The sequence below is a fragment of the Schistocerca serialis genome, chromosome 7 (genome assembly GCF_023864345.2).
Source record: "Schistocerca serialis cubense isolate TAMUIC-IGC-003099 chromosome 7, iqSchSeri2.2, whole genome shotgun sequence".
Lineage (NCBI taxonomy): Eukaryota > Metazoa > Arthropoda > Insecta > Orthoptera > Acrididae > Schistocerca > Schistocerca serialis.
Genome location: NC_064644.1, coordinates 178,313,358 through 178,341,169, shown reverse-complemented (window position 1 = coordinate 178,341,169; position 27,812 = coordinate 178,313,358). Strand labels below are relative to the sequence as shown.

Below are 27,812 nucleotides of genomic sequence, written 5' to 3'. Positions count from 1 at the left end.
TAAGCAGTTCAAACAACAAATGATTAGAAGCGTTTGAAATGTGCTGCTACAGGAGATGGCTGAGGAATAGATGGGTAGATCGAAAGACTAACAAAACGATACTAAATCTAAATGGGGAAAAAAGAAATTTAGAGCACAATTTGTCTAAAAGAGGGGATCGGATGATAGGATACATCCTGACACATCAACGAATCATCCATTCGGTAATGGAGAGAAGTGCTGGGAATAAAATTGTAGAGAAAGTCTGGGGCTAGACTACAGTAAGCAGTTTAAAATGGTTGTATAGCTACATAGGGATGGAGATTCAAGAGCTACATCAAAACAGTCTTCATACTGAAGACCTCAATAAGAAACACAGCTACCACGTAGTAAGTTGACGACACAATTTGCAAATATTTTGTGATTTTTGATAACTATTGGTTACGAACAGTTTTTCTTTATCAGATGGCTGTATTGCTGTTATCAGCTGTTGAATGTTTACAGTGACATGGCGCCCTTGTGTGGAGAACAATTTTGAACTGTGAAATACTATAGATGGAAATAAAAATAAAAAAAATTAACTCAAGTTAAAAACAACAAGAAAAATGTATGGCGCGAGTACTTCAGTGAACTGTCCCAGTTATCTCTGAAAACTAGCAGTTTACGAATAGAGCCATGTATGTCGTTGATACCCTTATCGCAATTCAACTGTCATCTTTTCCCAGTTGTGCCTGATGCCCAACGTAAGTAATGAAAGCCTTTCCTCTGTAGCGTCTCTCTGTGCTGTCAGTGCATGTTTGAACACGCACTGCTAGTGTGAGAACAGGTCGTTCAGTAACCATATGACACTGGCGCCCACTGTCTCGGAACGTTCGTGGTTCTGTCTAAAGTCATAAATGTATCAACGGCATTACCTAGAGGGATAGTGCAGTGCTTGACACTCTGGACTCGCATTCGGAGTACGACGGTTAAAACCCGCGTCCGGCTGTCCTGGTTTAGGTTTTCTGTGATTTCCCTAAATCGCTTAAGGCAAATGCCGGGATTGTTTCTTCGAAAGGGCACGGCCGCTTTCCTTCTCCATCCACCCATAATTCGAACCTGTGGTCCGTCTCTACTGACCTCACTGTCGGCGAGAAGTTAAACGTCTCTTACTCCTCCTTCATCAACCGCATTTTTCGGGCTACACGGAAAATAGGGGACATTATACTGGACCACACATTTATCCTGCGCTTTTAGCTCTCGTTTCTTCTTGAGTTTTATTTTCATTTCGCATAATTCTGAACTCAAAATTGTTTTTCGCTGTGGCATGCCGTCGCACAGTAAAATTTCAGCAGCTGATTCGTAGGTCCCCATGTAAATGCAATGCAACGATCTGATTATTCACACAATGGTGGTAACCGGTAGCGGAAAGAAACAAAAACATGTAATCAGTTCTGTAGTTGAAAGCTGCTATAAGATCTATTTTACCGTATAAACACGGTACCTTCAAAATGTTACCTCCTACGAAAATAAAACTTTTGTATTTTGTTTACACGTGCGTTTCGGCTACTTTTGACCAAGTCTCAGTAGCAAATATCTGTTACTTTACATCTCCTTATTCATCCGTCCTTAGTGCTATATAAACTATCTTATCAAAATTATCCGGACACGCCTACGTACAGCGGAACTGAGCACAAGATGTCTAGAGAGGCGGACCAGAAAGTGTAAAAAGAAGCAGGGAGTATTCTGTTGCCAGTAGAGAAACAGTAACAGCACACTGAGTCGGTTAAGAGAGCTTAGTAGGTTCGAACGTGGACCGGTCACTGGATGTTACCCCCCCAAAAAGTTCCATCAGGGACATTTCGATCTTTGTGAAGCTGCCCAAGTAGACTTTTGACGACGTGATTGTGAAGCGAAAACGCGTAGGGACGACTACAGCTTTATTAAGACTAGGTAGGCCTCAGGTACTCATGGACGGGGAGCGTCGAGCACTGCAGAGATTGGTTACAAAAAACCACATGACATCAGCGGAAGGAATCATTCGTGGACTAATGTACTACCAGTAGTCCAGATAGCAAAATGTGTGCAATGAGTGAAAATGAATGAGAACGAATGGTCGAGCAGTTCCTCAGAAGCCACACATTTCTGTAGTCAATGGTAAGCGATGCCTAAGATGGTGTAAAGAGTGTCATCACTGGATAGTGGATGACTGGAAACGAGGGATTTGGTGTGATGAATCACGCTGTTCGCTGTGGTAATCCGATGGAAGGATTTGAGTTTGGGGGTCCTTGGAGAACGTTTCCTGCCATCATGTGTAGTGCCAGCTGTGAAGTACGGAAGAGATGGTGTTACAGAATGACGGTATGGGGGTGTTTTTTTTTTGTTTTGTTTTAGGTATGAGCGTCGTCTTTCGGTTAAGAAAACGCTAAACGCGGGAAGATATGAAGACATTTTACGCCACTGTGTACTGCGTACAGTAGAGGAGCAATTCGGAGGCGGTGACTGTATCAGCGTGACAATATTTTTTATTTTATTTATTTTTATTTACACGTCAAGTTCCGTAGGATCAAATTGAAGAGCAAATCTCCAAGGTCATGGAACGTGTCAGTACATGAAATTACTACATAGAAGTAATAACAGATGAAAAATAAATGTTCATTAACCTGAAAAAATTAAGTCTATAAGATTAAGTAAACGCTATCAGCAATACAATAAGAATCAGCTTAATTTTTCAAGGAATAGAAGAGGTGACCCATGAGGAAACTCTTCAGTTTCGATTTGAAAGCGCGTGGATTACTGCTAAGATTTTTAAGTTCGAGTGGTAGCTTATCGAAAACGGATGCAGCACTATACTGCACACCTTTTTGCACAAGAGTTAAGGAAGTCGGATCCAAATGCAGGTTTGATTTCAGCCGAGTATTAACCGAGTGAAAGCTGCTTATTCTTGGGAATAAACTAATATTGGTAACAAGAAACGACAATAAGGAATATACATATTGAGAGGCCAATGTCAAAATACCGAGACTCGTGAACAGATGTCGACAAGAGGTTTGTGAACTCACACCACTTATTGCCCGAACCGCCCGTTTCTGAACCAAAAATATCCTTTTAGAATGGGAAGAGGTACCCCAAAATATAGTACCATACGACATAAGCGAATGAAAGTCAGCAAAGTAGACTAATTTTCGTGTCGAATGATCACTCACTTCTAATACCGTTCGAATACTAAAAATGGCAATATTAAGTCTTTGAACAAGATCCTGAATGTAGGCTTTCCACGACAGCTTACTGTCTATCTGAAAGCCTAGAAATTTGAACTGTTCAGTTTCACTAATTACTGAATAGGTTTCCAGATATGTAAGTGTCTTGAAGATTTCTTAAGTAATAGGACCCAGTGCGTGTTCATTAGAGGCAAAGGTATCGTCAGGAGTGCCGCAGGGAAGTGTGGTAGGACTGCCATTATTCTCTGTATATGTAAATGGTCTGAGGGACAGGGTGAGCAGCAATCTCCTGCTGTTTCCTGATGATGTACGGGAAGTGACTGTAGGAGGATACAAGACCACTTAGACCAAAATCTTATGTGGTGTTACGAGTGGCAGCTACCTTTCAATGTACGAAAATTGAGGTTAACGCAGGTGAGCAGGAAAAATAATCCCTTACATTCGAATACAGCATAATTAATATGCTACTTGACATAGTCACGTCGATAAAATATCTAGGCGTAATGTTGCAAAGCGATATGAAATGTAACGAGCATGGATGGATTGTAGTGGAAAATGGTTGCCTACGGTTTATTGTGAGAGTTTTAGGAGAGTGTGGTTCATCTATAAAGGAGACCGCGTATGGCACACTAGGGCGATCCGTTGGAGTGTTTAGGATCCCCACGAGATCGGATCGAAGGAAGAGATCAAAGCTATTCAGTAGTGAGGTGCTACTTGTAGATTGGTTCTGGCAGGTGCGATCAGCACGCAAGTATTACAAAGGTGCTTTGTGAACTGGAATGGGGATCCATGGAGGGAAGATGACGTTCTTTTCGAAAAATGCTATTGAGAAAATTTAGACAACTGGCATTTGAAGCTGACTGCAGAATGATCCTATTGCCGCCATAGTACGCTTCGCGTAAGAACCACGAAGATATGAGAAATTAGGGCTCGTACGGAAGCATGTAGTCAGTCGTTTTCCTCCTTTATGTTTGCGAGTGGAACTGGAAAGGAAATGATTAGTAGTGATATAACGTATCCCTCGCCATGCACCGTATGGTGGCTTTCGGAATATGTATGTAGATGTAATGGTCCCTTTCGTAAAGCAGCATCTGCGAGTCAATAGTTTGTGAACAATAACATTTCTGAAATCGACTTGCCTGCCCATAATCCGAACCCGAACGCAATGGAAAACCTTTGAAATGAGTTACGCCGTCGACTTCGCTCCAGATCCCAGTGTCCAAGTTCACTACCTTCTCTGGTTTCAGCTCTTGAGGAAGATTCGGGTGCCATGCAGAGTTTGAGCCTTCATAAAGGCGAAGGGTGCACACAGACCATATTAATGTCCACTACAATCTGTATAGATACTTTGAGACAGATAGTGTACGTCGAAAACGAACCGGATGTTGTTAAAGAAACAGGGAAGATTTGGATTTAATTCTCCGTCGACGATGAACTCGCTGGTGACAGAGTACAAGCTGGTTCAAAATGGTTCAAATGGCTCTAAGCGCTATGGGACTTAACATCTGAGGTCATCAGTCCCCTAGACTTAGAACTACTTAAACCTAACTAACCTAAGGACAACACACACATCCATGCCCGAGGCAGCATTCGAACCTGCGACCGTAGCAGCAGCGCGGTTCCGGACTGAAGCGCCTAGAACCGCTCGTCCATAGAGGCCGGCAGTACAAGCTCACGTTGAGGAAGTAAATCAGCCGAATCCTTTCCAAAGCCACCATTCTAGTAGTTGGCTTAAGCCATCTCGGGATGCTATTGAAAGCCTAAATCTGTATGAATAGACGAGTATTTGAAAGGCCGTCTTCGCTAATGCTGATCTGGTGCCTCATCACTGCATCAACTCTCTCGCTCCTTCAGTGAAAAGAACGTTGTGTTCATACAGTTGTTCTCATATAAACACTTCTGGAATGTTTCGAATCCTTATTTACGTAGATAATTTTGCTTCTAGTGTTGTCTAGTCTGAATATTGTTAGATCTGGCCACTCCTTATGGCCCAATCCACATATTAAGAATAGTCCTACGTGTTTATCACTTAGCTGTATTCACCCTGTCATATTATTTTGTGCTGTTTATTGTTACCAAAGCACTTTTTCATACAAACTGCCAACACTAACCGACGTCTTCTCGTCTCTTTCAGGCTGCGGTGAACTGGAGTGACGTCAAGCCTATGAGGCAGCATGTTTCAGTGCCCGTCAAAGTCCTCAAGGGTGGTAAGTACAGAACACTGTGTTACACTAGATTGTAAACTCGCGCCTGATCCTGGCGGAAGACGAAAGACTTTCTGAAATGGAGACGAGATTGTTCACTTGCTCATAGCCCATGACATGTACTTATACCACTTCACAAAACTGTATGCAGCAACCAGGGGAGTAGCACCACGGTTTGAACTGAGGTCGGTGCTAGTACGATGCCAGCGTATCTTTTAAAGACGATCCGTCATCCAAATTGGCTTCTCATTAGACAATCGTGGTTTCATTAGAAAAATGGGATAGAACCACTATTTGACGTGCATAACAACTGAAGGGCTGACTAATGAGATAGACCCACATCAAAGCCGCATCCAAGGTTAACAAACGTGATTCAGTACAGCCCTGGACAACATTTGCGCTGCGGCAGCACAGTCAAGTCAGCTAAGCGCTCCAGCTTCCCCCATCACTGCCCTGTTCGAGCAGCTGTGAGTAACAGGGCTATATGTTGAAATCTACACACACAGATGTAAATAATTACTGGCCAGTATCCTTCCGTAAAGCATTTTCAAAAATCGTCGAGAATACTCAAGAGTGATTACCGATCTCAACAGTAACGAGATATTTATTAAATCACAGTGTGGATTTCAAAAATGTTGTTCCAATGAGAAAGCAATATACCATTTCACTGCCAACATAATAGAGTCTTTAACTAGTAAAATGTCACCAATAGGTATTTTCTGTTACTTATCCAAAGCGTTCGATTGGGTTAACCATGACTTTATATTACAGAAATTACAATTCTGTGATATAAATGGAATCTAATATGAATCGTTTAAGTCATATCTACAGAACAAGAAGCAAAATGTTTCTTTATACGGTTTAAGTGATTTAAGGAAGTTTCCCACTTCATCTAACTGGGGTGAAATTACACTAGGTGTTCCGCAGGATTCGATCATCGGTACCCTTCCGTACTTGATATATGTTAATCACCTCCCTTCTTATCTGAAACAAGAAACTAAACTGACACTGTCTGCTGATGATACAAGCATCATTATTAATTCAGTAAAGAATGATACAAATAATGTCTTTGGAAAAGTTGTAGATTGCTTTTCTGCGAATGGGCTTACTCTGAACCTTGAAAAAACACAGTACATCCAAATTTCCAATGCGAGGAGTCCAGTTCCTTCAATAGATATAAAACATCAACAGAAGTCGGTAAGCAGGGTAGAGCACACTAAGTTTTTGGGTGTACATATAGATGAGAATATTAATTGGAAAATTCATATTTTGGATCTCCTAAAGCGACTAGATTCAGCAACTTTGGCAATCAGAATAATTGCTAATTTTGACGATATAGACATTAGGAAGCTAACATACTTTGCATACTTCCGCCCTCTGATGTCATAAACTTAGCAAAATGTATTCACTGCTCAAAAGAGTGGTTAGAATAATGTGTGCGGCTCGTAGTCGCACGTCTTTTAGGAATCTGTTTAAAAGTTAAGGAATTGTTACAACAGCCTCATAGTAAATTTACTAGGTAGTAAAATTTGTTCTCAACAACATGGGCCAGTTTGAAAACAACAGTGACATTCATGATTATAATACCAGAAGAAAGAAAGACTTACACTATCCTCTACTTAACCTGTCTGGCACAGAAAGGGGTAATGTATGCTGCTGTAAAACTTTTCGATAAGTTACCACATGAAATAAAATGTCTGAAAGACAGCAGTAATGGTTTTAAAAATAAACTGAAAACATATCTCCTTGACAACTTCCTCTGTACCATAGATGAATTCTTGAATAGGAATACATAAATCTATAGGTATAATATAATCATTTTGTGCCATTTAAGGGAATGGGGCAGGTAATAAAAATTTTAAGCTTTAAAAAGAACCTTGATTCGTGTGTGCATTTCTTATGCACTTGACACGTTCCACATGATAACGGTTACCGTGAGACTGATCTATGGAACATGCAACTAACTGTCTAACAGGAAATGTAGGAAGACGTGTTTGTAGCACAGTGCAGTTACTTCTAAGGGATCAATAATGCAGCAACTTTAATAAGCAGAAGTTTATGATGTGTGCCTACTTTCAACTTTCCATTTTTCTGCCAAAGCAATAACTTCTATTACTTGATTAAATAAATACATTACACAGTGTTAGTACGATGGGCGGAACCACAAAAGGCATTACATACAGGCATTTAACGTTACACTGTGATGTTTATAAACTTATACACATTTCTGTTTTAGAACTGTAATATATCTGAAACTATGGTTCATGTTACACGACGTTCAAAGTCATCGCCATGCAATTCCTGGTGCTTAGAAATATGGTACGGGTGCAATCGATGTTGATGTAGCATTCTCAACACCGACGTTTTTGTGGTTCCCGATTCTCGCGCAATTTGTCTGCTACTGATGTGCACCATCTGGTTTCCCCCTTCAAGCTAGACAAGTTTCGTCCTTTGTAGTTTTTTCGTTTGATGCTTATTTCGTGAGATATTTGGCCCGGTCACTATCAATGGACCACCCTGTAGAGAGGACAAAAGATATTGATAACCATGTAGACGTGTTTTTAACCTTTGGCAAGTGAACGAAAGCTATCGCAAAATTTCTAAATAAGGCCTACCATTCACCCCCAAAAGAAATATATTGTGACAAGAAAGTAGAAAATAAACACGCAGGCCTACGAACTTCGAAAATATGTTTTTTTTCCTTGGTACAGATATTTTTATTTTTGTTTTTTTCTGGGTTTATTCTTCACTAAATGTGGTTGTTTTTGGGGAAAGCGACGAAAAATTTATCAGAAGTATTCTGCAATTTTCACTGAAATATTCCCCCCCCCCCTCTCCATCCCTATCGCCCCTTCTCTCTCTCTCTATCTAAAAAAGCAACCATAGTCAACGGGCATCGGATAGTATTCTTTACAGAACTAGTGAAATGAACACTGCACGGAAACCATTTTCCTGGTCGCACAAATTTTCTGCTCTATATGCAATGAAAAGCGAAGTTGATTTACATTCATTAAAACACCTCCCTTGGTGTTTAATTTAGACGCTAACCAAGTATATGTTAAGCAACAATGTATATCAGTTTCGCGACAGTTTTAATTTTCCTACTAGAGAGTAGAAAAGTTTCAAGAAGGACCAATCGAACCCAAAAGTACTATGATACGAAAGTGGGACTTATACCACTTCAACAACGACCTCCTGGGAAAGGACTTTTCTCTCCAAATAAATCTGCAACGGACTGCAATCATCAAATCTTTGATTTCCTAGGAAATATTATATTGTGTGCGTGATATTTAAAAATAAAATTTTCGTGTTTTCGACTGTTATAACGAATCTGTTTGGTCCGAAACGAATCCTTTGCCTCGACGTTTGACCTTGATTTTACCGTAATTGGAAGAGTAGTGGCGTGGCCACGTCCTCAGGAGCCACTATCGAGTGGTCCGCCACTAACATGCTGAGGTTCGTCAAATCGCTGGGTCGCAGGATCGGCCTCTCCTTGTAAGAAAACATTAGCTTTAGTGCGTACCAAGGACGAGTTTGTAAGCATGTGCATGTGTTATCACTGTATGTGTGGTGTGTGATTGGATTTCTTTTCCGTGCAGCTGGACGCATCACCAACGGCGAGGTTGCCACTCTGGGCCAGTTCCCGTACCAGGCTGGTCTCATCATCACTGTGTCTGAAGGACAGGCTTTCTGCGGTGGCTCCCTCATCAGTGACACCTGGATTCTCACCGCCGCTCACTGCGCTGACCCGTGAGTATCATCACTATACAATTACTTCCAGCCACAGCCATTCTCAACTAACTGGCCCAGTAGTTTTTTTTTAATTTTCTTTTTTTTATTAAGGAAACCCATAATGTATAGATACACCGACTGTTGCTATGTGAATTGCTTTTATTTTACTAACAGTTTCGGTCTTTCAGGCCATCTTAAGGTACCTAAACATTAACACATAACGAAACAGACTTAATGCACCAACATGGAAGAAATTATGATCAAGAATAGGAAAAAACATGAGATATTTAGAAATCCATCGCAACATTGTACACACGTTCACAATATGATTTCCAGTGTACAAAAGATTTGCATAGTTTTCAGTAATTCTTGTTTTGTCCTCTTGAAGGTCATTACTAGGAAGATCCCAGTTTGCTTTCCACAAAAGACTGGCACATGGCAAATAACAGTATTCGGTCTAAGGATTCACGTAACTAATAAAGTATTGTGATCGGGACTCTATATTTACTGATGTAGATGACAATGTTCTTTGAAAAATATCGAAGAAATTAAGTAAATATTTAGCTACCAATAGGAGAGAAACAGGAGTTATTTAATTTAATTGAGGAAGCGAAAGTACGATCACATAGGATACCAACCGTAATTTAAACGGATAGAGGATTTATTGATGGGGATGATGCAACATGTTATCTTGGATGGAGAACCATCCATAGACGTAACTTCAGACATGTCCCTGGGAAGTGTCTTGAGACCCATGCTGTTCATCTTGTATGTTAACGATCCGGTAAAGAATATTGATGGTAACCTCCTACTTTTTATAGATGATCCAGTTATCTGTGCTAGAGTACTACCTGAAAAAAAATTGCACAAGTATCCAGTCTGAGGCTGATGAGCTTTTAAATGGTGCAAGGATTGGCAACTAACTTTAAATGTTCATAAATATAAAACGGTGGAGTTCACGAACAATAATAACCTATGGCTATAATATAGAATACTGGGAAAACTGTTGCACATTCGATTGAAAAAAGAACGCACAAATGACGACAGGCAAAAGTTGTTAGGAATTCGTGCCTCTGTAAAAAGATCGGTTCGCAAGGCGTACAGCAAAAGATCTTGCCGACAAACCAAGAAAAGATTCTGGTCCTACATAAATCGCTAAGCGAGTCGAAGGCTTCTATTCACTCGCTCCTTTACCAGTCTGGTATGGCAATAGAAGACAGCAAAGGAAAGCGGAAGTTTTAAATATCGCGTTTAAGAATTCATACCTGAAGGAGATCCATGTATGGAGAACATAGTAATAGGCGTCCATGGCGTAGAGAAGCAGCTGAAAGAATTGAAAACAAACAAGTCGCCAAGTGCGTGTGGAATCCCAATTCGGTTTTACAGAGAGTGCTCTACGCCTGGGTTTCACAAAAATGTTATATTCCAAGGAACACCAGTGTTCCACGGGAAGTGAATAAGTGCTCCGCAAAAAAAAAAAAAAAAACAAATAAAAACATGACGTTTTTTCGACATTTTGAAGATGTTAATTATTTCTTTTTAATTTTATTATGATTTCCGTATTATTAGTTACGATTTCAAATTGAACTAATCACTAAATAAAACTAGTTTTTTTTTCATTTTTTAATTTTTTTTAACCTTCAAAATAAACAAGGTGCTCCATCAAAGTACCAGGATTCTCAAAGTGTTCCGTCAGGGGAAAGGTTTTGGAACACCTGCTATACACGAAATGGGAAACAACAAATATTTCAGGAGTGCATCCCATTTAGTGGTATAGCGTGAGTCACATGTGTAATCTATAATACTGAACATCTAAAACGGCGCACGGGTCTTATTGCAGGTAGCCTAACTAACAGCTTCCAGGAGCAATAAAATTTGATTGATAGTATTCCATACAATCACTGACCGAATTTTGAAATTTTAAATGTTTAAGAGGTATAATCTTGTTTTAAAGTTTAACAGAATATCACAACTATTGAAGTTAGAAACTGTGTTTATGTCTTGAGGCAACTCTAGGTGCGCAAATTACCCTGACTACAGTCATCCAGTATTTGATGGAGACCACTTAGTGACTTCCAATGTATTTTACACATAATTCCAAATCTCTACGGAACTTTTTCTCGCTGGTACGTGCCACAAAAGAATAGAAGGAAAACGCTGTATCGCTTACTACATTTTCGCTGAACGCACAGTAGAGCTTCAACATCAGGGATGACAATTTTATTCATTACTTCTTCACTGCAAACTCAGTTCGCAAACATTTTGCAGACAACATCCACATATAACATTGAATGTATATGCAATATTATATCATTATAAAACGCATAATTCAAAAGAGTTCAGGAGACTGGTGACGTAAGTATTGAGAGATGTGAAGAACTAGCTTTTCTTAAAACAGCTGTATTAATGCTATTTTACACATGCGAGTTCGATTCTTTAAAGAATCGGGTGTGGACGTGAGCTACTGGTGATGTATCCTAAACGCAAATATTTGTTCTGATTATAACAGTACCAGTAAACCCCAGTTTCTTTAAAGAATTGAAGTCTTGTATGAAACAGCTTCAAACGTTTGATTACTGTGTTAAATATTTTACATCAAGACTATAAGCGAGAAAAAGTTTACAATAGGCTTTAAATTACGTTTAAATTTTTTGTAATTATTAAGTGCTCCCATTATCAAGCACTGGATCGGTGTACTTTTGGTAATTTGCGTCCGTCTGAAGCAAAAGCTAGTTTTTCACGCATCTACTGATCTGTGATTCGTACAATGATGTAATTTTGCGAGTATATTCAGTGGTGTAGATGGATACTGGTTGCAAAACATGTTCCGAGTAGAGCTAGTAGTGAAGAAGTAATAAAGTAAAACGTCATGACTGATGCTGAAGTCTTACTGCAAGAACAGGGGAAGTATGGTAAGGGATAAACTCCTTTCCTTTCATCATTTTGTGGGGGCTGTCAGCGAGAAAATGTTTCACAAATCTTTGAAATTGTGGTTAAAGTTTGCTGGAAGACTTAAGTGTTCACATTCTATACTGCAGGGTGAATATAATCGTGATAATTTGCGCATAGTGAACTATGCTGCCTCGACACAATCGCAGTTTGTAGCAATTGACTAACTGTCTTAGATCTTTAACGTAAGATTATACCTCTTAATGAGTAAATTGCGATAACATTTCAAATTTTTTAATTCGGTTGATAATTACATGAATTGTTGAAAATTATATTTTTCCTGCCTCTGCAAGCAGTTATATAGGCATCCTGCAACTGAACTTGTGAATCATGAACAATGAACTGTGAGCGATGAAACGGTTTAGTCAGTAATATATAAGGGGGGAGTGAAATGAAAGTCTAACACCCACCACAGCAGGATCATGGAGTGGTTCCATTCAAAAGTGATTAAGGCATCTATCCCACTGGGAGAAGAGACCATCAATTCCTGTTTCGTAGAACGCAACCACTCTTGCACTTCCTCGTCCGACTGATGCCACATTCCACGCATGTCTTTCTTCAGCTAGCAAAAGACGTGAAAATCACACGGTGAAAGATCCGGGCAATACGAAGGATGTTGTAATGTTTCCCAACCAAATCACTGAAGCGTTCGTTGTCTTCATGTGGCAGTGTGGAGGCGGCCGTTGACATGCAACAAGATGATTCTGTCCGACGGCATTCCTGGGAGTTTTGACTTTATGGCACGTTGCAGTTTCTGCAAAGTGTCTTCGTAGCGCATTGATTGTGGTTCGACGCTCGAGGAACTCGACGAGCGGAGGGTAACTGCAATCGAAAGACGAAGTCATCATGACCTTACCAGAACTTTTGTGAACAGATTTGGATTTCTTTGGCAGGGGAGATGTGGGATGTTTCCACTGTTGGCTTTGCCGTTTGCCCTCGAATGATGTCGTATGGGATCAGCCTGTTGCATGATAACGCCCGCCTCCACATTGCGAATTGGACGAAGGCTACGCTTCAGCAATTAGATTGAGAAACACTGCAACATCTTCCCTACAAACTGGATCTTTCGCCGTCGGATTTTCACATCTTTGGTGAACTGAAGTAAGGCATGCGTGGACTTGAATTTCAGACGGATGAGGAAGTGCAAAAATGCATGAGGTTCTGGATCCTTCAGCGGCTAGCTGCATTCTGCGAAACAGGAACTGGTTCAAATGGCTCTGAGCACTATGGGACTTAACATCTGAGGCCATCAGCCCCCTAGAACTTAGAACTAATTAAACCTAAGTAACCTAAGGACATCACACACAACCATGCCCAAGGCAAGATTCGAACCTGCGACCGTAGCGGTCGCGCGGTTCCAGACTGAAGCGCCTAGAACCGCTCGGTCACACCGGCCGGCTGCAACACGAACTGATCGTGGCGTTTCCCTGTGGGATAAATGTCTCAATACGAGCGGTGATCACTTTTGAATGGAATCATTCCACGGTCCTATTGTGGCGGGTGTTCAGTTTCCATTTGACTGCCCCTTATAGATACTTCAGGATTCGTTTTCAGTTTTTCAACAATCGCCGAACTGTGCACGGATAATACACTAACAGGATAATCAGCGCCCTGGTATTCGAAAGCTTGTTGTACTGTAGAGTATAGTGATGGTTTAATGATAATACACCGCATTGATTAAGACTCTCTGTTTTTTCTGTCTTTTTTAGTGTACATGCCTGTTGCCCTTTATGGGATCTACAGAATATGACGAACGAATGACTGAATGAACAACCGATTTTATAGCGGCCGCCACGCTTAATCCGCCTCTGGCGTACTGTGCTTGTTGACAAGCTCTCTGTGTTGTGTTGCAGGGGCACGCTGTTCGAGATTCACCTGGGCGCTCTGTACGTGCGCCAGGAGGAGGCCCAGCAGGTGGTGCTCTCGAGCACGACCAAGATCGTGCATAACAGATACATCGCTAGCCCGCCCTCCAACGACATCGCCCTCGTACAGCTGCCCAGCGCCGTCACCTTCAACGGTGAGCACTCCCACAGTGACAGGTGCCGTTGCGCTCCAGTTCAGACGCACGTCGGTCAACGCTATACGACTACAATGTATAGCATAGACAGTTGCTGCAAGAGGTCCGCAGTTTTAACTCTACAGTATAACCTAAAACTACGGACCTATTGCAGCGAGAGTCTCTGCCTAGTAAAACTGAATGATTAACCATTTTCTTAGTGGACACTGTCCATCGACTTACCTGTTACAATCCATTTAGACAAAATTAATTTTGCAGTTAATTAGAACACAAATTATTGCTATGTGTTTTCACTTACAATGTTCTGCAGTTCTACAGCAATCTCATGCAACAAAAGACACTGAGGTAGGAAAATTCATGGGGTACCTCGTGATAAAGTGTCGGACCTCCTCTTGCCTGGCATAGTGCAGCTGCTCGACATGGTATGGACTCAGCAAGTCGTTAGAAGTCGCCTGCAAGAATATTGAGCCATGCTGCCTCTATAGGTGTCCCTAAATGCGAAAGTGTTTCCGGTACAGGATGCTGTGCAACAACTGATCTTTCGATTAAGTCTCATAAAGATTCGACGGAATTCATGTCGGGCGATCTGGATGGTCAGATCATTCGCTCGAATTTTCCAGAATGTTCCTCAAACTAAAGACGAACAATTGTGGCGCGGTGACATGGTGCATTCTCATCCACAAAATTCTATTGTTGTTTGGGAACATGAAGTCCATGAATGGCTGCAAATGGTCTCCTAGAAGCCGAACAGAATCATTTCTAGTCATCGTTCGGTTCAGCTGGACCACAAGACCCAGTCCATTCCGTGTAAACACAGCCGAAACCATTATGGAGGCACCACCAGCTTGCACAGTGCCTTGTTGGCAGCTTTAAAGAAACTCCAATTGAAAATGATACAAGGGTTCAATCATGGGTCCCCTTCAGTTCTTGATACATTTGAAGGACCTCCCTTCTTATCTGAGACAAGAGACTGAACTGACACTGTTTGCTGATGACACAAGCATCATTAGTAATCCAGTAAAAGAAACTCCAATTGAAAATGATACAAATAAGGTCTTTGGAAAAGTCATTATTTGGTTTTCTTCAAATGGGCTTGCTCTAAACTTTGAAAAAACACAGTACATCAAATTTTCTGCTGCAAAAAGTACAGTTCCTTCAATAAATATAACACATCATAGAAGTCAGTAGACAGTGTAGAGCATACTAAGTTTTTGGGTGTACACATAGATGAGAATCTTAACTGGAAAGTTCATGTTTTGGATCTTCTAAAGCGACAAGGTTCAGTAACTTTTGCAGTAAGAATAATTGTCAATTTTGAGGATACAGAAATTAGTAAGCTAACATACTTTGCATACTTCCACTCTTTGATCTCATACGGAATAATATTTTGGGGTAACTCAACATTTAGACAAAAAGTATTCACTGCTCAAAAGAAAGTGGTTAGAATAATGTGTGGGGTTCATAGTCACACATCTTGTAGGCATATTTTTAAAAGATTGGGAATTCTTACAACAGCCTCACTGTACGTTTACTCACTAATGAAATTTATTCTCAAGAACATGGACCGGTTTAAAAAAACAGTGACATTCATAATTATAATACTAGAAAAAAGAAAGCCTTACACTATCCTTTACTCAACCTATCTTTGGCACAGAAAGGGGTAAAATATGCTGCTATAAAAATTTTCGAGAAATTACCAGATGAAATAAAATGTCTAACAGACAGCAGTAATAACTTCAAAAATAAATTGAAATCATTTCTCCTTGACTACTACTTCTATACCATAGATGAATTCTTGAATAGGAATAAATATAATCTATAAATATAGTATATGCATTTTGTGCCATTTAAGGGTATGGGGTAAATAATAGAAATATTAATCTTTAACTCTGTAATATATATATATATATATATATATATATATATATATATATAAATTTTGTTTCATATGTGCATTTCTTGTGCACTTGACAGGTTACACATCATAACGGCTACCGTATCGTGCGACTGATCAATGGAACACGTAACCAACTAACTAACTAACTTGGATCCATGACTTCGTGGGGGTCTGCGCCACACTCGAACCCTACCATCAGCTCTTACCAACTGAAATCGGGATTCATCTGACCAGGCCACGGTTTTACAGTCGTCTAGGGTCCATCAAATACGGCCACGAGTGCAGGAGAAGCGCTGTAGGTGATGTCATGCTGTTAGTAAAGGCGTTCAAGTCGGTCGTTTGCTACTACATCCCATTAACGCCAAAAGCTGCAGCGGTGTCCTAACGGATACGTTCGTCGTACATCTCACACTGATTTCCGAGGTTACTTCAGGCAGTGTCACTTGTTTGTTAGCACTGACGACTAAGCAAACGCCGCTGTTCTCGGTCGTTAAGAGAAGGCCGTCGGCCATTACGTTGCCTGTGGTGAGACGAATGCCTGAAATTTGGTATTCTTTGCACACTCTTGACGCTGTGTATCTCGGGATACTGAATTCCCTAACGATTTCCGAAATGGAATGTCCCATGTGTCTAGCTCCCCATTTCCCATTAAAGGTCTGTTAATTCCCGTCGTCAGACCATAATCACGCCGAGCATCGCCTGCCCTTTTGAATATTGTGTACTTGATAGTACCGCCATCTGTGTGTGTACATATCTCTGTCCCATGACTTTTACCACCTCAGTGCATAACTAGTATAGATCTTATGATTTTCTTCCCTTGCCGTCCATTGTCACAAGGAGAGTCGTTGCTGCTGTTAATCTCCTTTGGGAGGTGTGCTGCAATGTGAGACAAGAAGACTTCTCTCTGCCTACAGAATACATCCAGCCTGTGAACCTGCCCAGTAGCAGTGAGCTGAACGACAAGTTCGTCGGAGCTGAGACGACCGTCAGTGGATGGGGACTGGAGAGCGACTGTGAGTACTCCTCTGTTGGTAACATATATATACCTGTGTGTGTGTGTGTGTGTGTGTGTGTGTGTGTGAGTGCGCGCGCGCACGTGTGCGCACACGTGGATAAACGTGCGTGGTATGCAAGTATAATAATGTAAGCAAGACTTAGGGCTCTCCTTTGTTCTCGCGTTGCTTTGCTAATGAAACAGACTCCTGCTCCTCAATCAATATTTACAATCACATCAGAATCTGGTCGCGCAAACGAACAATAAATGTTACCATCACATCTTGTAGTTTCTCAACAAAAATGGACTCAGATGTAATTAGATCGCCGATTCAAGCTCGCCGAGTGTGGTGAGATGGTTCCGGTAGATATTGTCTTACAATGTGTCTCACAAAAAGTAGCCACAAGGAGTCAGATAGGGCGAATCTAGAAAGTGAAACATCTGTTTGGTGCGATGTGGTCTGGATCCATCTTGCGCAAATCACTCAGTACGTGGTTGATCCTCCAACGCTAGCGTCCTCTGCTGCATACCACAGCCCAAACAGTAACTCTCTGAGAATGAAATGGTTCCGCTTCACACAAATGGAGATTTTCGGTTCCCCAAAATCACCGTTTCTGTTTATTCACGACTCCGTTCAGGTGAAGGCGTGCCTCATCTGTGAACCAGATGCAGCCAACATGAAAATCTTAATTAGCAACCATTATGAAGATGTGGTTCGCAAAGGCAGCCCTGTGTCGCACGGCTCAGGTGTGGCCTGGTGGCTTTCAATCTTGAATGGACACATACGAGTATATAGGCTCTGTCTCGGTATGTTCTGCGTGCTGGAACGGTTCAGACCAGTCTTTTCTACAGTCCTTCGGACGGATATCCTCGGATTTTGATAAACAATTCCAGAAATCGTGATGACATGTTCAGGAGCAACTACAGTTTGCCCGGGCCAAAAATCCCTCCTAGATGATGAGCCACACTGCCTGTCCACTGGAATCCGGCGAAGAGCTTGCGAATAGTTTTCGTATCGAATCCTTTTGGAACATTAAATCCTGTTTGCAAACTGTGCCTTGTTGTCGTAGGGCTGTGTTCTAACCTATGGTATTCCAGTACCAGAAAAAACACGTTGTTCAACGGAAGAGACGACTTCAACCTCTTCCTTCGCTACACTAACCTCCTTTCACGTTTCAACTGCAGAACTGATCGCTCTTAGCTGTGGTGCACTACTTATAACCACCACGTATTGCGATTACAACGCTATCTGTTAGCAGCTTTTCTGTATAAAGTTCCTACAGCTTTCACAACGAACATCCCGTTTGTTGCACTTGTCTATCGATCTTAGCTTTTGAGATATTTAATACTGAAATCAGGGACTCGTCCGCTGGACATCCTTAATTATTCTTTAAGTAATAAGTCATATAGTGCTGAAAAAATGAAAACAACTTATTTTTTCAACATCTACTGTTGGTATTCATCTTTATTTTTTCGGCATCTTTAGTAAAGATTATCGCAATATGTGTGCACTGATATTCTGTACAAATACTGACAATTTTATGTCTTTAACAGATCGATTGAAAATATTCGTTACAGGAGGAAAAAGCATTTTGGGAGGGTGCGGTTGCGGACGGCGACTAAAGTTTCAGCAACGGTTTAGTGACTCCCGGTCCATAGGAAGTATTTTCTGCGCCACTAGACAACTATGCTTCTATCATCAGTTTTCGACCTCTATATATCATGCCTCACCCAACCCTCTTTCTTCGCTACATTCCTTTTTCTCTCATCGTCTCTGAATGACTCGCATACTCGCAGTCCATATGGTATTTAATAATATATTCCTTGTTGTATGTCGCAACAGCACTATTTGTTCCCAAGTGTAAACTGTAATACACTATGTCTATCTGTCTGTAACCTTTACATGGGTTATGTCCGAAGTGACCAGACTGTTGGTGCAAATGCAGCAGATACTAAGGACAGGGGCGTGTTAATAAAAGTAACCAGAGTCTGCTAAAAACTGTCGTGGACATAATGAAGCCGTCTTTAAGAGATTTGTGTCCGACATAGTTCTAAAGAGAAGTCTTCATGATCGCACACAGAATCAGAATGAGATTATGAGGCAATATAGTTTTGACCGGAATTCTGGTCATGAATACATGGAGCTTCTTTGCACCGGATGTCGTAGTTGACGTCGCCTCCTCCCACACAGCGACTGCACTGCCAGTAGCAATGTACCCATTATCGCAAGAAACTGTCGTTATTCTATTTCTCATGTGCTTCCCTGGAGATTTCTTCTTTTTAAAAATTCGGTTACTGAATCATGCCATATTTGCACTGATCCAACAATAAAATTCACAAATAAACAACAAACGTGTTCATTGTTCTTGATATTCGCAAGGGCGCTCGTACCCGGAGACAAGGGGGGCTGCGCCTCCCCCCACCCCCACCTAGCCCTCATGAAACGGAAAAAAATACATAGTGTAGCCAGGTGCTTTCATTTCAAGAAAATTATTTAAAAGTCGGTATTATGCAGGTTTATAATAGGGTCGGAACAGGAATTTTTTTATGGGTGCTTGAAGTCATTATTCATCTGTCAAATTATTAAAAATACTCCATACCTCCAGACCTTGTCCCCCCCCCCACCCCCACCCCACCCCAAACTATCATATTGGCGCTCTGGATATTCGCCTTCTGAAATGGAAACAACTGCCTGTAGTACCAGATTAGCGAACTGTGACTACACGTACTGCAGATATATTCTCTGCAAATTTTCTGAAAATTTAAATGACATATTTCGCCAGGGAATATTTCACGCCAAGCCTGTATGAGCATTTTTTAAAAAATAAATTAAAAATGAATTAAGGTAAATGCAAAATATATATATCATGTTGAAATTTTAATATACTAAAAACGATATTCAGGGCATTTTCTTGGACCTAATCCACTTAACCCTAATCTTCGTTCCATCGTACTTTAGCTTCCTTCTCGCAAAAGGAAAAATCGTGATATGATGAAGAGAAGAAAGGGAGCTGCTTAAATCTCAAATGTAAGATAAAATAGTGCCAATGACTCATGTAGATTGACCAAGGTACTGAGATTCAGCTGCAGTATTTATCTCACCTTCAGTTGTAGAACACGAATTACTTCGATAAATGTTAACATGCCTGGCCAAAAGCAGTTTGCAAAATAACCAATGGCACATCCGGTGAATGTTCACCAAATGAAGGGGTTTCGAGCAAGTGTTCATTTCTTTTTATTTATTTGTTATTTTCTTTTAGTTTGTTGTCTATATACAAGAATAGACCGAATGCTGCGCACGAATTGGCATGAATAGAGCAAATAATATTTTAACACAATTTCAGATGTGGTAGTAATAACTAAGCATTACGCCGTTTAAGGAGAAAAAAATCTACACAGAATATCCACATAAAAAGAAAAATAATAATAATAATAATAAAAAGAAACGTCTACATACTACCATTTGGCCATCTGGCACACAGATATATGTTCATCCAGAATCTAGAAGGCACACAACACTGGTTTGGTACACTATGCATTATTGACAGATCACAAATTTTGTAATTTACAGTTCTGGACTATGCTACCATACAACACTACACTACACAGCATTGCACTAGGCAACATTACACTACTGTACTTGGTATCATAACCAAGCTGGATTTCTTATTTGTCTGGGTGGATAGCCCAAGGCGAGCTGAGGTGCAAGTTGCAATTCACAGGGGCCGCTCTGCTGTTTCAGCCAAGGTGTACATCTACATCTACATCTGGATGGATACTCTGCAAATCACATTTAAGTGCCTGGCAGAGGGTTCGTCAAACCACCTTCACAATTCTCTAATATTCCAATGTCGTACAGCTCGCGTAAGAAACCAACACTTATATACTTTCAGTGAGATCTATCATTTCCCTTTATCGTGATCATTTCTGCCTTTGTAGATCGGCGTCAACAAAATATTTTCCTATTTGGGGGAGAAATCTGGGGATAGAAAATTTGTGAAAAGATTCCGCCGCAACGGGAAACGCCTTTATTCGAATGATGTTCACCCCAAATCCTGTATCATTTCAATGACACTCTCTCCCCTATTTCACAATTATATGAAACGTGCAGACCTTCTTTGAACTTTTTCGATGGTACTCCGTCAATTCTATTTAGTAAGAAACCCAAACCGAGCAGAAGTATTCTAAAACAGGACGGCAACCGTAGTGTAGGCAGTCTTTTCGTAGATCTGTTACATTTTCTAAGTGCCCTGCCAATAAAACGCAGTCTTTGGTTATATTACCCCACAACATTTTCTCTGTGTTCTTTCCAGTTTAAGTTCTTCGTAACTGTAATTCCTAGGTATTAATTTGAATTTATAGCCTTTAGATTTGATTTACCGCGTAACCGAAGTTTCCCGGATTCAGTTTAGTGCTCATGTGGACGACCTCGCACTTTTCGTTATTTAGGGTCAACTGCCAATTTTCACACCAAACACATCGTTTTGCAACGTGTTTTGATCTTCTGATGACTTTACTAGTCGATAAACGACAGCGTCATCTGAAAACAACCTAAGACGGCTGCTCAGATTGTCTCCCAAATCGTTTGTATAGATAAGAATCAGCGAAGGGCTTATAACACTGCCTTGGGGAGCGCCAGAAATCATTTCTGTTTTACTCTATGAATTTCGGTCAAATACTTTGGGAGATGGCTATCAAGGTCTCAGGAAATCCTTCCTAGTCCTCCCCGACGCTCGTTTCTTCACTGCTTCCAGAAGGTTGTTGTAGGTGGGTATTCGACCGTGGCGCGTCTCGTTATGTTGATATAAGACCTCTTCTTCTTGGTTCTCTCTCAGTCATGTAGGGTTGCAGTTCATAAGCTGATACTTCAGCAGTCGGTGGGTCCAGCTAATGCCACAGTTCCTCATTCCTTATTGCATTACGCTCCGCGAGAGTACACAGTTGTCATTTTCGTGTTGCAGCATCTGATCAGATCAGCGAGGTTCTGCGCTACGCCGTGGCACCTGTCATCAGCCACCTGACCTGCAACCTGCGCTACTTCTTCCAGATCGACGACGACATGCACATCTGCACGTCCGGCGACAACGGCGTCAGCACTTGCAACGTACGTATACACACACAACACACAGGGAGTAGAAAAAATACGTGTACAAAATTTTAGTGTTTAGATAAGGTAAAGAGAAACACTACATTTGTGTGGCACGACACAGATGCTTCTTTCCCCTGCTAAGGGCCATTAGGGCTTTAATGTTGTTGACGGTCAGAGACAGTGTTCAGATTGTCTCCCAAATCGTTTGTATAGATAAGAATCAGCGAAGGGCTTATAACACTGCCTTGGGGAGCGCCAGAAATCATTTCTGTTTTACTCTATGAATTTCGGTCAAATACTTTGGGAGATGGCTATCAGGGTCTCAGGAAATCCTTCCTAGTCCTCCCCGACGCTCGTTTCTTCACTGCTTCCAGAAGGTTGTTGTAGAGATATTGGTGAGGATGCCGCCCGTTTACATTAACGCACAACTGGTATCGGCGTTCTGGTGACTGTCTAACACGGTCGTAACAACCAGGTGTTTCACGAAAACTGCCTGCAGCTTTAGCCGAATGGGCAACCCGTTCTTATGTGGTGTCTATCTGTGTGTTGTACAGCAAATTCTTCTTCTTCGCCCACAAGAGAAAATCCAGAAGAGTGAGACAACATCTCTAAAACAATATTCATCACACAGAAGTTTGAACATCGTCTCTGAGTATCACTAGAGTCAAAAATTCCTTGAACTGCTAGCGGGGAAACAGATACATATGACATTTTTGTTACATGAAGAAGTGTTTCTTTTTATCTCTTCTACACACACAAAAATAGTATATACGCAGGTTTTTACATCCTTGCACGCGGACATACGCGTGTTTCTGCTGCTATAAACGAGATCGTGCAGAATCACTCGACTATCTATGTCCCAATGAGACACAGAGAAATTACCACAATCTGAGTGGTATACAGTTACTTCCCTTTGTCGTCATACATTTTTTTTCATTTAACATTTACATTGCTCCTCTAGGGTATGCGGGCTGGCAGCGTCCATTTTGCTGCCTTCAGCCTTTGATTGAAAAACAATCACATCTACAGATAAGAACAAGAATAAAAACAATATCACAGTCTTGAACAAGAATAAAAGCAATATCATAATCTTGATGGAACGGTTGTATGTACGATCTGATGACTTCTTAGGGTGATGGTGCTCTGCGTTCCTACTAACATTTCCTAGGTGATGAGTTTAGGCGTGTATAGAACTGAAGACTAGGTTATATGGGGAACGGCGTGGGTCGATTATCGGTAGGGATCAAGGGATGGGTGTCGGTACTAAGGGGCGGAAGGACTTCCGTTATGAATGGAAACGATAGCCTTGAGTCTTTATTTGAAAAGAAGGAATAAGTAGGTTCCGTACGATCGATACAATGGTAACGTCTCAAGAATGATGTCTTGGTCTTTGAGGGGAAGGTGCTTGAAATTACCCAGGAAAAGTGCATGGAGTGTGTGAAGATTTAGGGAAGGTGGGACTGGTGAGAAAGGTGAGGCAGCCAAGTACGGTTCTCAATGATGGAGGATATAGCAGGGTGTAGGGGGTTTGATTTTGAGGGGAGGCATAGGACTGAAGATACTTTAGGTGTTTATGATTTGGTACGGGATACAGGTGGGAAGGGTAAAAGAACACGTAAATCGAGGCGGATTGTGCAACGCTCAAGGTCTCGGAAAGAGTGGTAAACATGGGAGAGGCAGAGAGCCATGCAGTATTTGCTTAGGAGAGGATGGAATCGATCAACGACTTTTAGGTATGTAAGACTGTAGACGGATTTAATCTCAATATTGTGTTAGATCAAGAGTACGGCTGGATGTATTTTGCACTGTTAGTAGGTTAACTTTTCACCGAAGATTAGGTCAAGATATTTGAGTGCTTTGATTAGGTATTTGAATAGTTGTAGATTGTGAGGTAAAGGTCTAGTGCGTAAAGAGCCTGGGTGTTCTTTCCTATAATTATTCCCTGGATTTTCCAAGACTGATGAAGAAGTACTGCCAGTAGTTGCACCAGGAGATGCAGTTTCTGAATTCAAATAGAAGACAATGGAAGGAGCAGTGACGAGATGGAACCTTGGCGAGTGGGTTTAGTTGATTCTTACACAGGATGGACAGTTAGAAAGTATGCCATAAGGCGGACGTAACTGACTGGAAGCACATGTCTGTGGAATTCGCACAAAATTCCATCTGTACACAGTCATAGGCTCTTTAAATGTCTACAAATGGGAAGGGCAGTGTCGGCTTTTCTTGTGTTGGTGCTGACTGAGATTGAATAAGTTCTCCACACACAAATGTACTATAATATATTTTATTCGTATCTCCGCCAATAAAGAATTATAAGCGAGCACCCCTATGCTTCTCTTCGAATCATTCAATACAGGTATCAGGCAATGTAACTCGAGTCCGTACTGTCATTTATATTCATTGGAAGTGAAATAACTTGCTGCACTCTGTTCGGTTCATTGTTCTAGGCATGGTGAAGAGTTCCGCTGTTACCGTCAGCTGATGATGATTGCATAGTTGCTGCTTCAGCTGTAGACTAAGCACTCCAGCGAACTGTGACCCTCTGGTTAAGCTGCTGGAGGCTGTCCTTGCAGCAGCATTGTGTATACACGAGAGACTGCTATAGTACGAGGTGTTATCGACGATTAACAGACAATGAGTCGTCCCTAAGCTTACAACTACGATGCTTTTGTAATCCTATCCATTTTCATTTATTCATTTAAATCCGGTCTGTAACGTAATCAAGGCGGAATTTTGAACATTTCATGTGACAACACGTTTCGTGCGTTGCTGGTACGTCCTATATCTGTCTCTCTGCGAACCAATTTCCATACAACACATTTAATTCCTCTATGTGTAAAGAATGTTTCCTGAAAGTTTCGCCACACCTTCTTGTCGCACCCTGTATGTGTTAGATGCCTCCTGTACCTCATTACTACTACGCTCCGCGTGAATGTCTGCATTTTCCAGTCCTCTGGTAATCTCTCCATCTGTGTGTACAGGGCGACAGTGGCGGCCCACTGGTGATCTACGAGGACGACGGATCGGCCACGCAGATCGGAATTGTGTCCTTCGGTATCGTCCTTGGATGCGAGGTCGGCTGGCCACCAGTGTTCACCCGCGTCACCAACTACATGGACTGGATCAGCGAGAACAGTGGCATCGCCATCAGATCATAGATGCGCTTTGCTCGTGTATCCTGTGTGAATCAATAAAAGACCCAAAACAGCAGCATTGTATTTTCCTTTGTTAGCATAGATACGGAAAGCACTAAGCTTCCACATTTTATCTTACGATCAGGAAAGTGTCTCTTAGTACAGCTCTCTATTAAGCAGTACAAGGTAGCCATTAAGTAACTGGATTCACTTTAGGAATTAACATGGCCACGAATGGACCTAGCCTATAAAATATCTGTGTCAACAGTACCTTTGAGCACCCTGCTAATAATGAAAGTAAGTTCACTAGCTATTCCGCCCACAGTATTAAGAAATCACACATACAACACTAAATTGAGGCGTCCAGAAGAAAAATGCAGTGAGTGCACTAGAATATTTTTTTCAGGAAACGAAAAACACTTCTTCCTTACTTCACATGGCAGATATTCTAAATTCCTTTTCATCATAGATTTATGCTTACCTAAGGAGTATATTTCTGACAATTCCTGAAATATTCAGCTTTTATTTTGTTAATTATTACCTTAAATAATTTGGATTCATCGAGTTTTGCCTCTGTTCCCAGGGATCTACAGAGTTATGCTTCTGTAGATGTCGATGTGCATATATTATCATTATATAAAAAAGAAACCTTAATACTGTTACAAAAGATTTAAGGACTAAAACTGAATGTGATTACAAAGTATGTGACATTAAACAATAGTTTGAAAGTAGTTGATTCAAAGTATGTGACATTAAACAATAGTTTGAAGGTAGTTAATACGTCACAAACTTTCAGGTCCTGACACGTCCCCTCTAAAATACACTGGCAACTCATTCTCCTCTGGATGAATTTCAAAGTCTGAATCTTCATCTGCAATGTTCCCAGCTGTCTGACAATGGATTACATTCTAGTAGAAACCAAGATTTTCGTTTTCAAATGGCTCTGAACACTATAGGACTTATCATCGGAGGTCATCAGTCCCCTAGAACTTAAAGCTACTTAAACCTAACTAACCTAAGGACATCACACACACCCATGCCCGAGGCAGGATTCGAACCTGCGACCGTAGCGGTCGCGCGGTTCTAGACAGAAGCGCCTAGAACCGCTCGGCCACTCCGGCCGGCATTTTTCGTTTTCTTCCCAAATTTGTCCGAAATGCTTATTGAGCAGGAAATCAGTATCCCTTACTTTAGCTTCCTTTAAGGCTCTTCCAATTATGATAACGTTTGGCTGCATGGACGAGTAGGCTTTGCCTCGTCTGCATATCCCTCTTCCTTCACCAGCGTTCATTCTTTAAGCCACTTCACAGTGCGTTTCTTTGTTTAGTTCTGGTGATCACAACCCGTTTTACGGGGGCGATACTGAAGTGCCATTGACTAGGTGGCTTAATGATATCAGTAACTGCATCCTTCCAATTGTTGAGATTTTCTCCTAATTGCAAAACTATTCCGTGATCCTCAAACACTTCATTATACTCACTCGGTGAGGTAATTGCAACTTCAGACCTGAGAACCTTTTCTATTCGGCCAAAAATTCTGTCGGGTGGTAGAAACGAATGTCCAACCATTGTATAGAATATCTTCACTCGTTTCGCGTTGACAGGAGCTTCTTGTGTTAGCCAATAGCACAGCATACCCAACATCGTCTGGTTTTTGTTTTGCCCTTCACAGCTGTCTGACATCAGTCGGATGGTATGGATGTCAGTTAGGTCTTTAGATGTTAACCTGTGATGTACACAAGACACAATTTCATTGGATCCCTTTGCAAAGTCTTTTTTTTCCATATGTATATAAATGTGTTATCCTTGTTTTGCCGTGAACCAGATGGTCCTTGACAGATTGTAAAATTATACACGTACATTTGACATGTATAATAAGCACTTTGATCTTGAAGTTTAGGCAGTGGCAGGTTTTCCTGGCAGTCAAATGTCAGGGATATTCCACCATTGTCCTCAACTTCCAGTACATCATAAAAAGCATTTGCCTTAGCTTTGTGTAAAGCAAGTTGTGTTGTCAATTCTTGTTTCTTCATCTCATCTCTAGTTGTTCGGGTTAATGGCTTCATTTCTTGTTCTAAACTGATGCACACTGCGCAACAGTCGGTTGCTGGGTAAGCGAAACTGATATCATAATCAGATGCAAAAACAGATTTGAAAAACTCGTCGTAACTTTATCCACAGTTTTCTCTGGATCCGCATTAAAAATTTTCCAAAGCTTTGCAATCGATAATTCACAGGACATGAAGTGTCTACTGATGTTTTTTCCACGGTAGTAATGCGATTGCACTGGTTTCAGCTTCTCAATAAACTCCTTAACCGAATCCCGTTTTCCTTGATAAATATTCGCCATTTGGTCTCCACCTCGTTTTTCAATTGGAGCTTCTCCTGTTTGTAAGTACCGTCTACAGACTCTTTATATTCTCGCTGTTGATATGCCAAGAACACTAGTAAACATCTTTTGGCACACGCACAATTGCTGAGTTTGGTTTACCGCTTTCAGATAGGGCAAATAGTATCAGATTGAAGTATTTGTGTTTTTCCTGGAATCTGCTGCTTCAATCCGATGCCTCCTCGGAGATTCGACTGTTTTATTTTGTCTGCAACTTTATAAAAGG

The 27,812-nt window shown here is 41.1% G+C and overlaps 1 protein-coding gene across 1 annotated transcript in view; it reads left to right on the top strand.

The window, feature by feature from the left end:
* The window catches only part of LOC126412692 (brachyurin-like), a 344,847-nt gene extending 319,573 nt beyond the window's left edge, over positions 1–25,274 (top strand). Inside the window, exons 4-9 of the mRNA XM_050082403.1 lie at positions 5,314–5,386; positions 8,983–9,133; positions 13,918–14,084; positions 16,896–16,994; positions 21,937–22,079; positions 25,046–25,274. Coding sequence (XP_049938360.1) covers positions 5,314–5,386; positions 8,983–9,133; positions 13,918–14,084; positions 16,896–16,994; positions 21,937–22,079; positions 25,046–25,222 — 810 coding nt within the window. The 3' untranslated portion in view covers positions 25,223–25,274. The remainder of the gene's footprint in view (positions 1–5,313; positions 5,387–8,982; positions 9,134–13,917; positions 14,085–16,895; positions 16,995–21,936; positions 22,080–25,045) is intronic.
* The last annotated feature ends 2,538 nt before the right edge of the window (positions 25,275–27,812 follow it).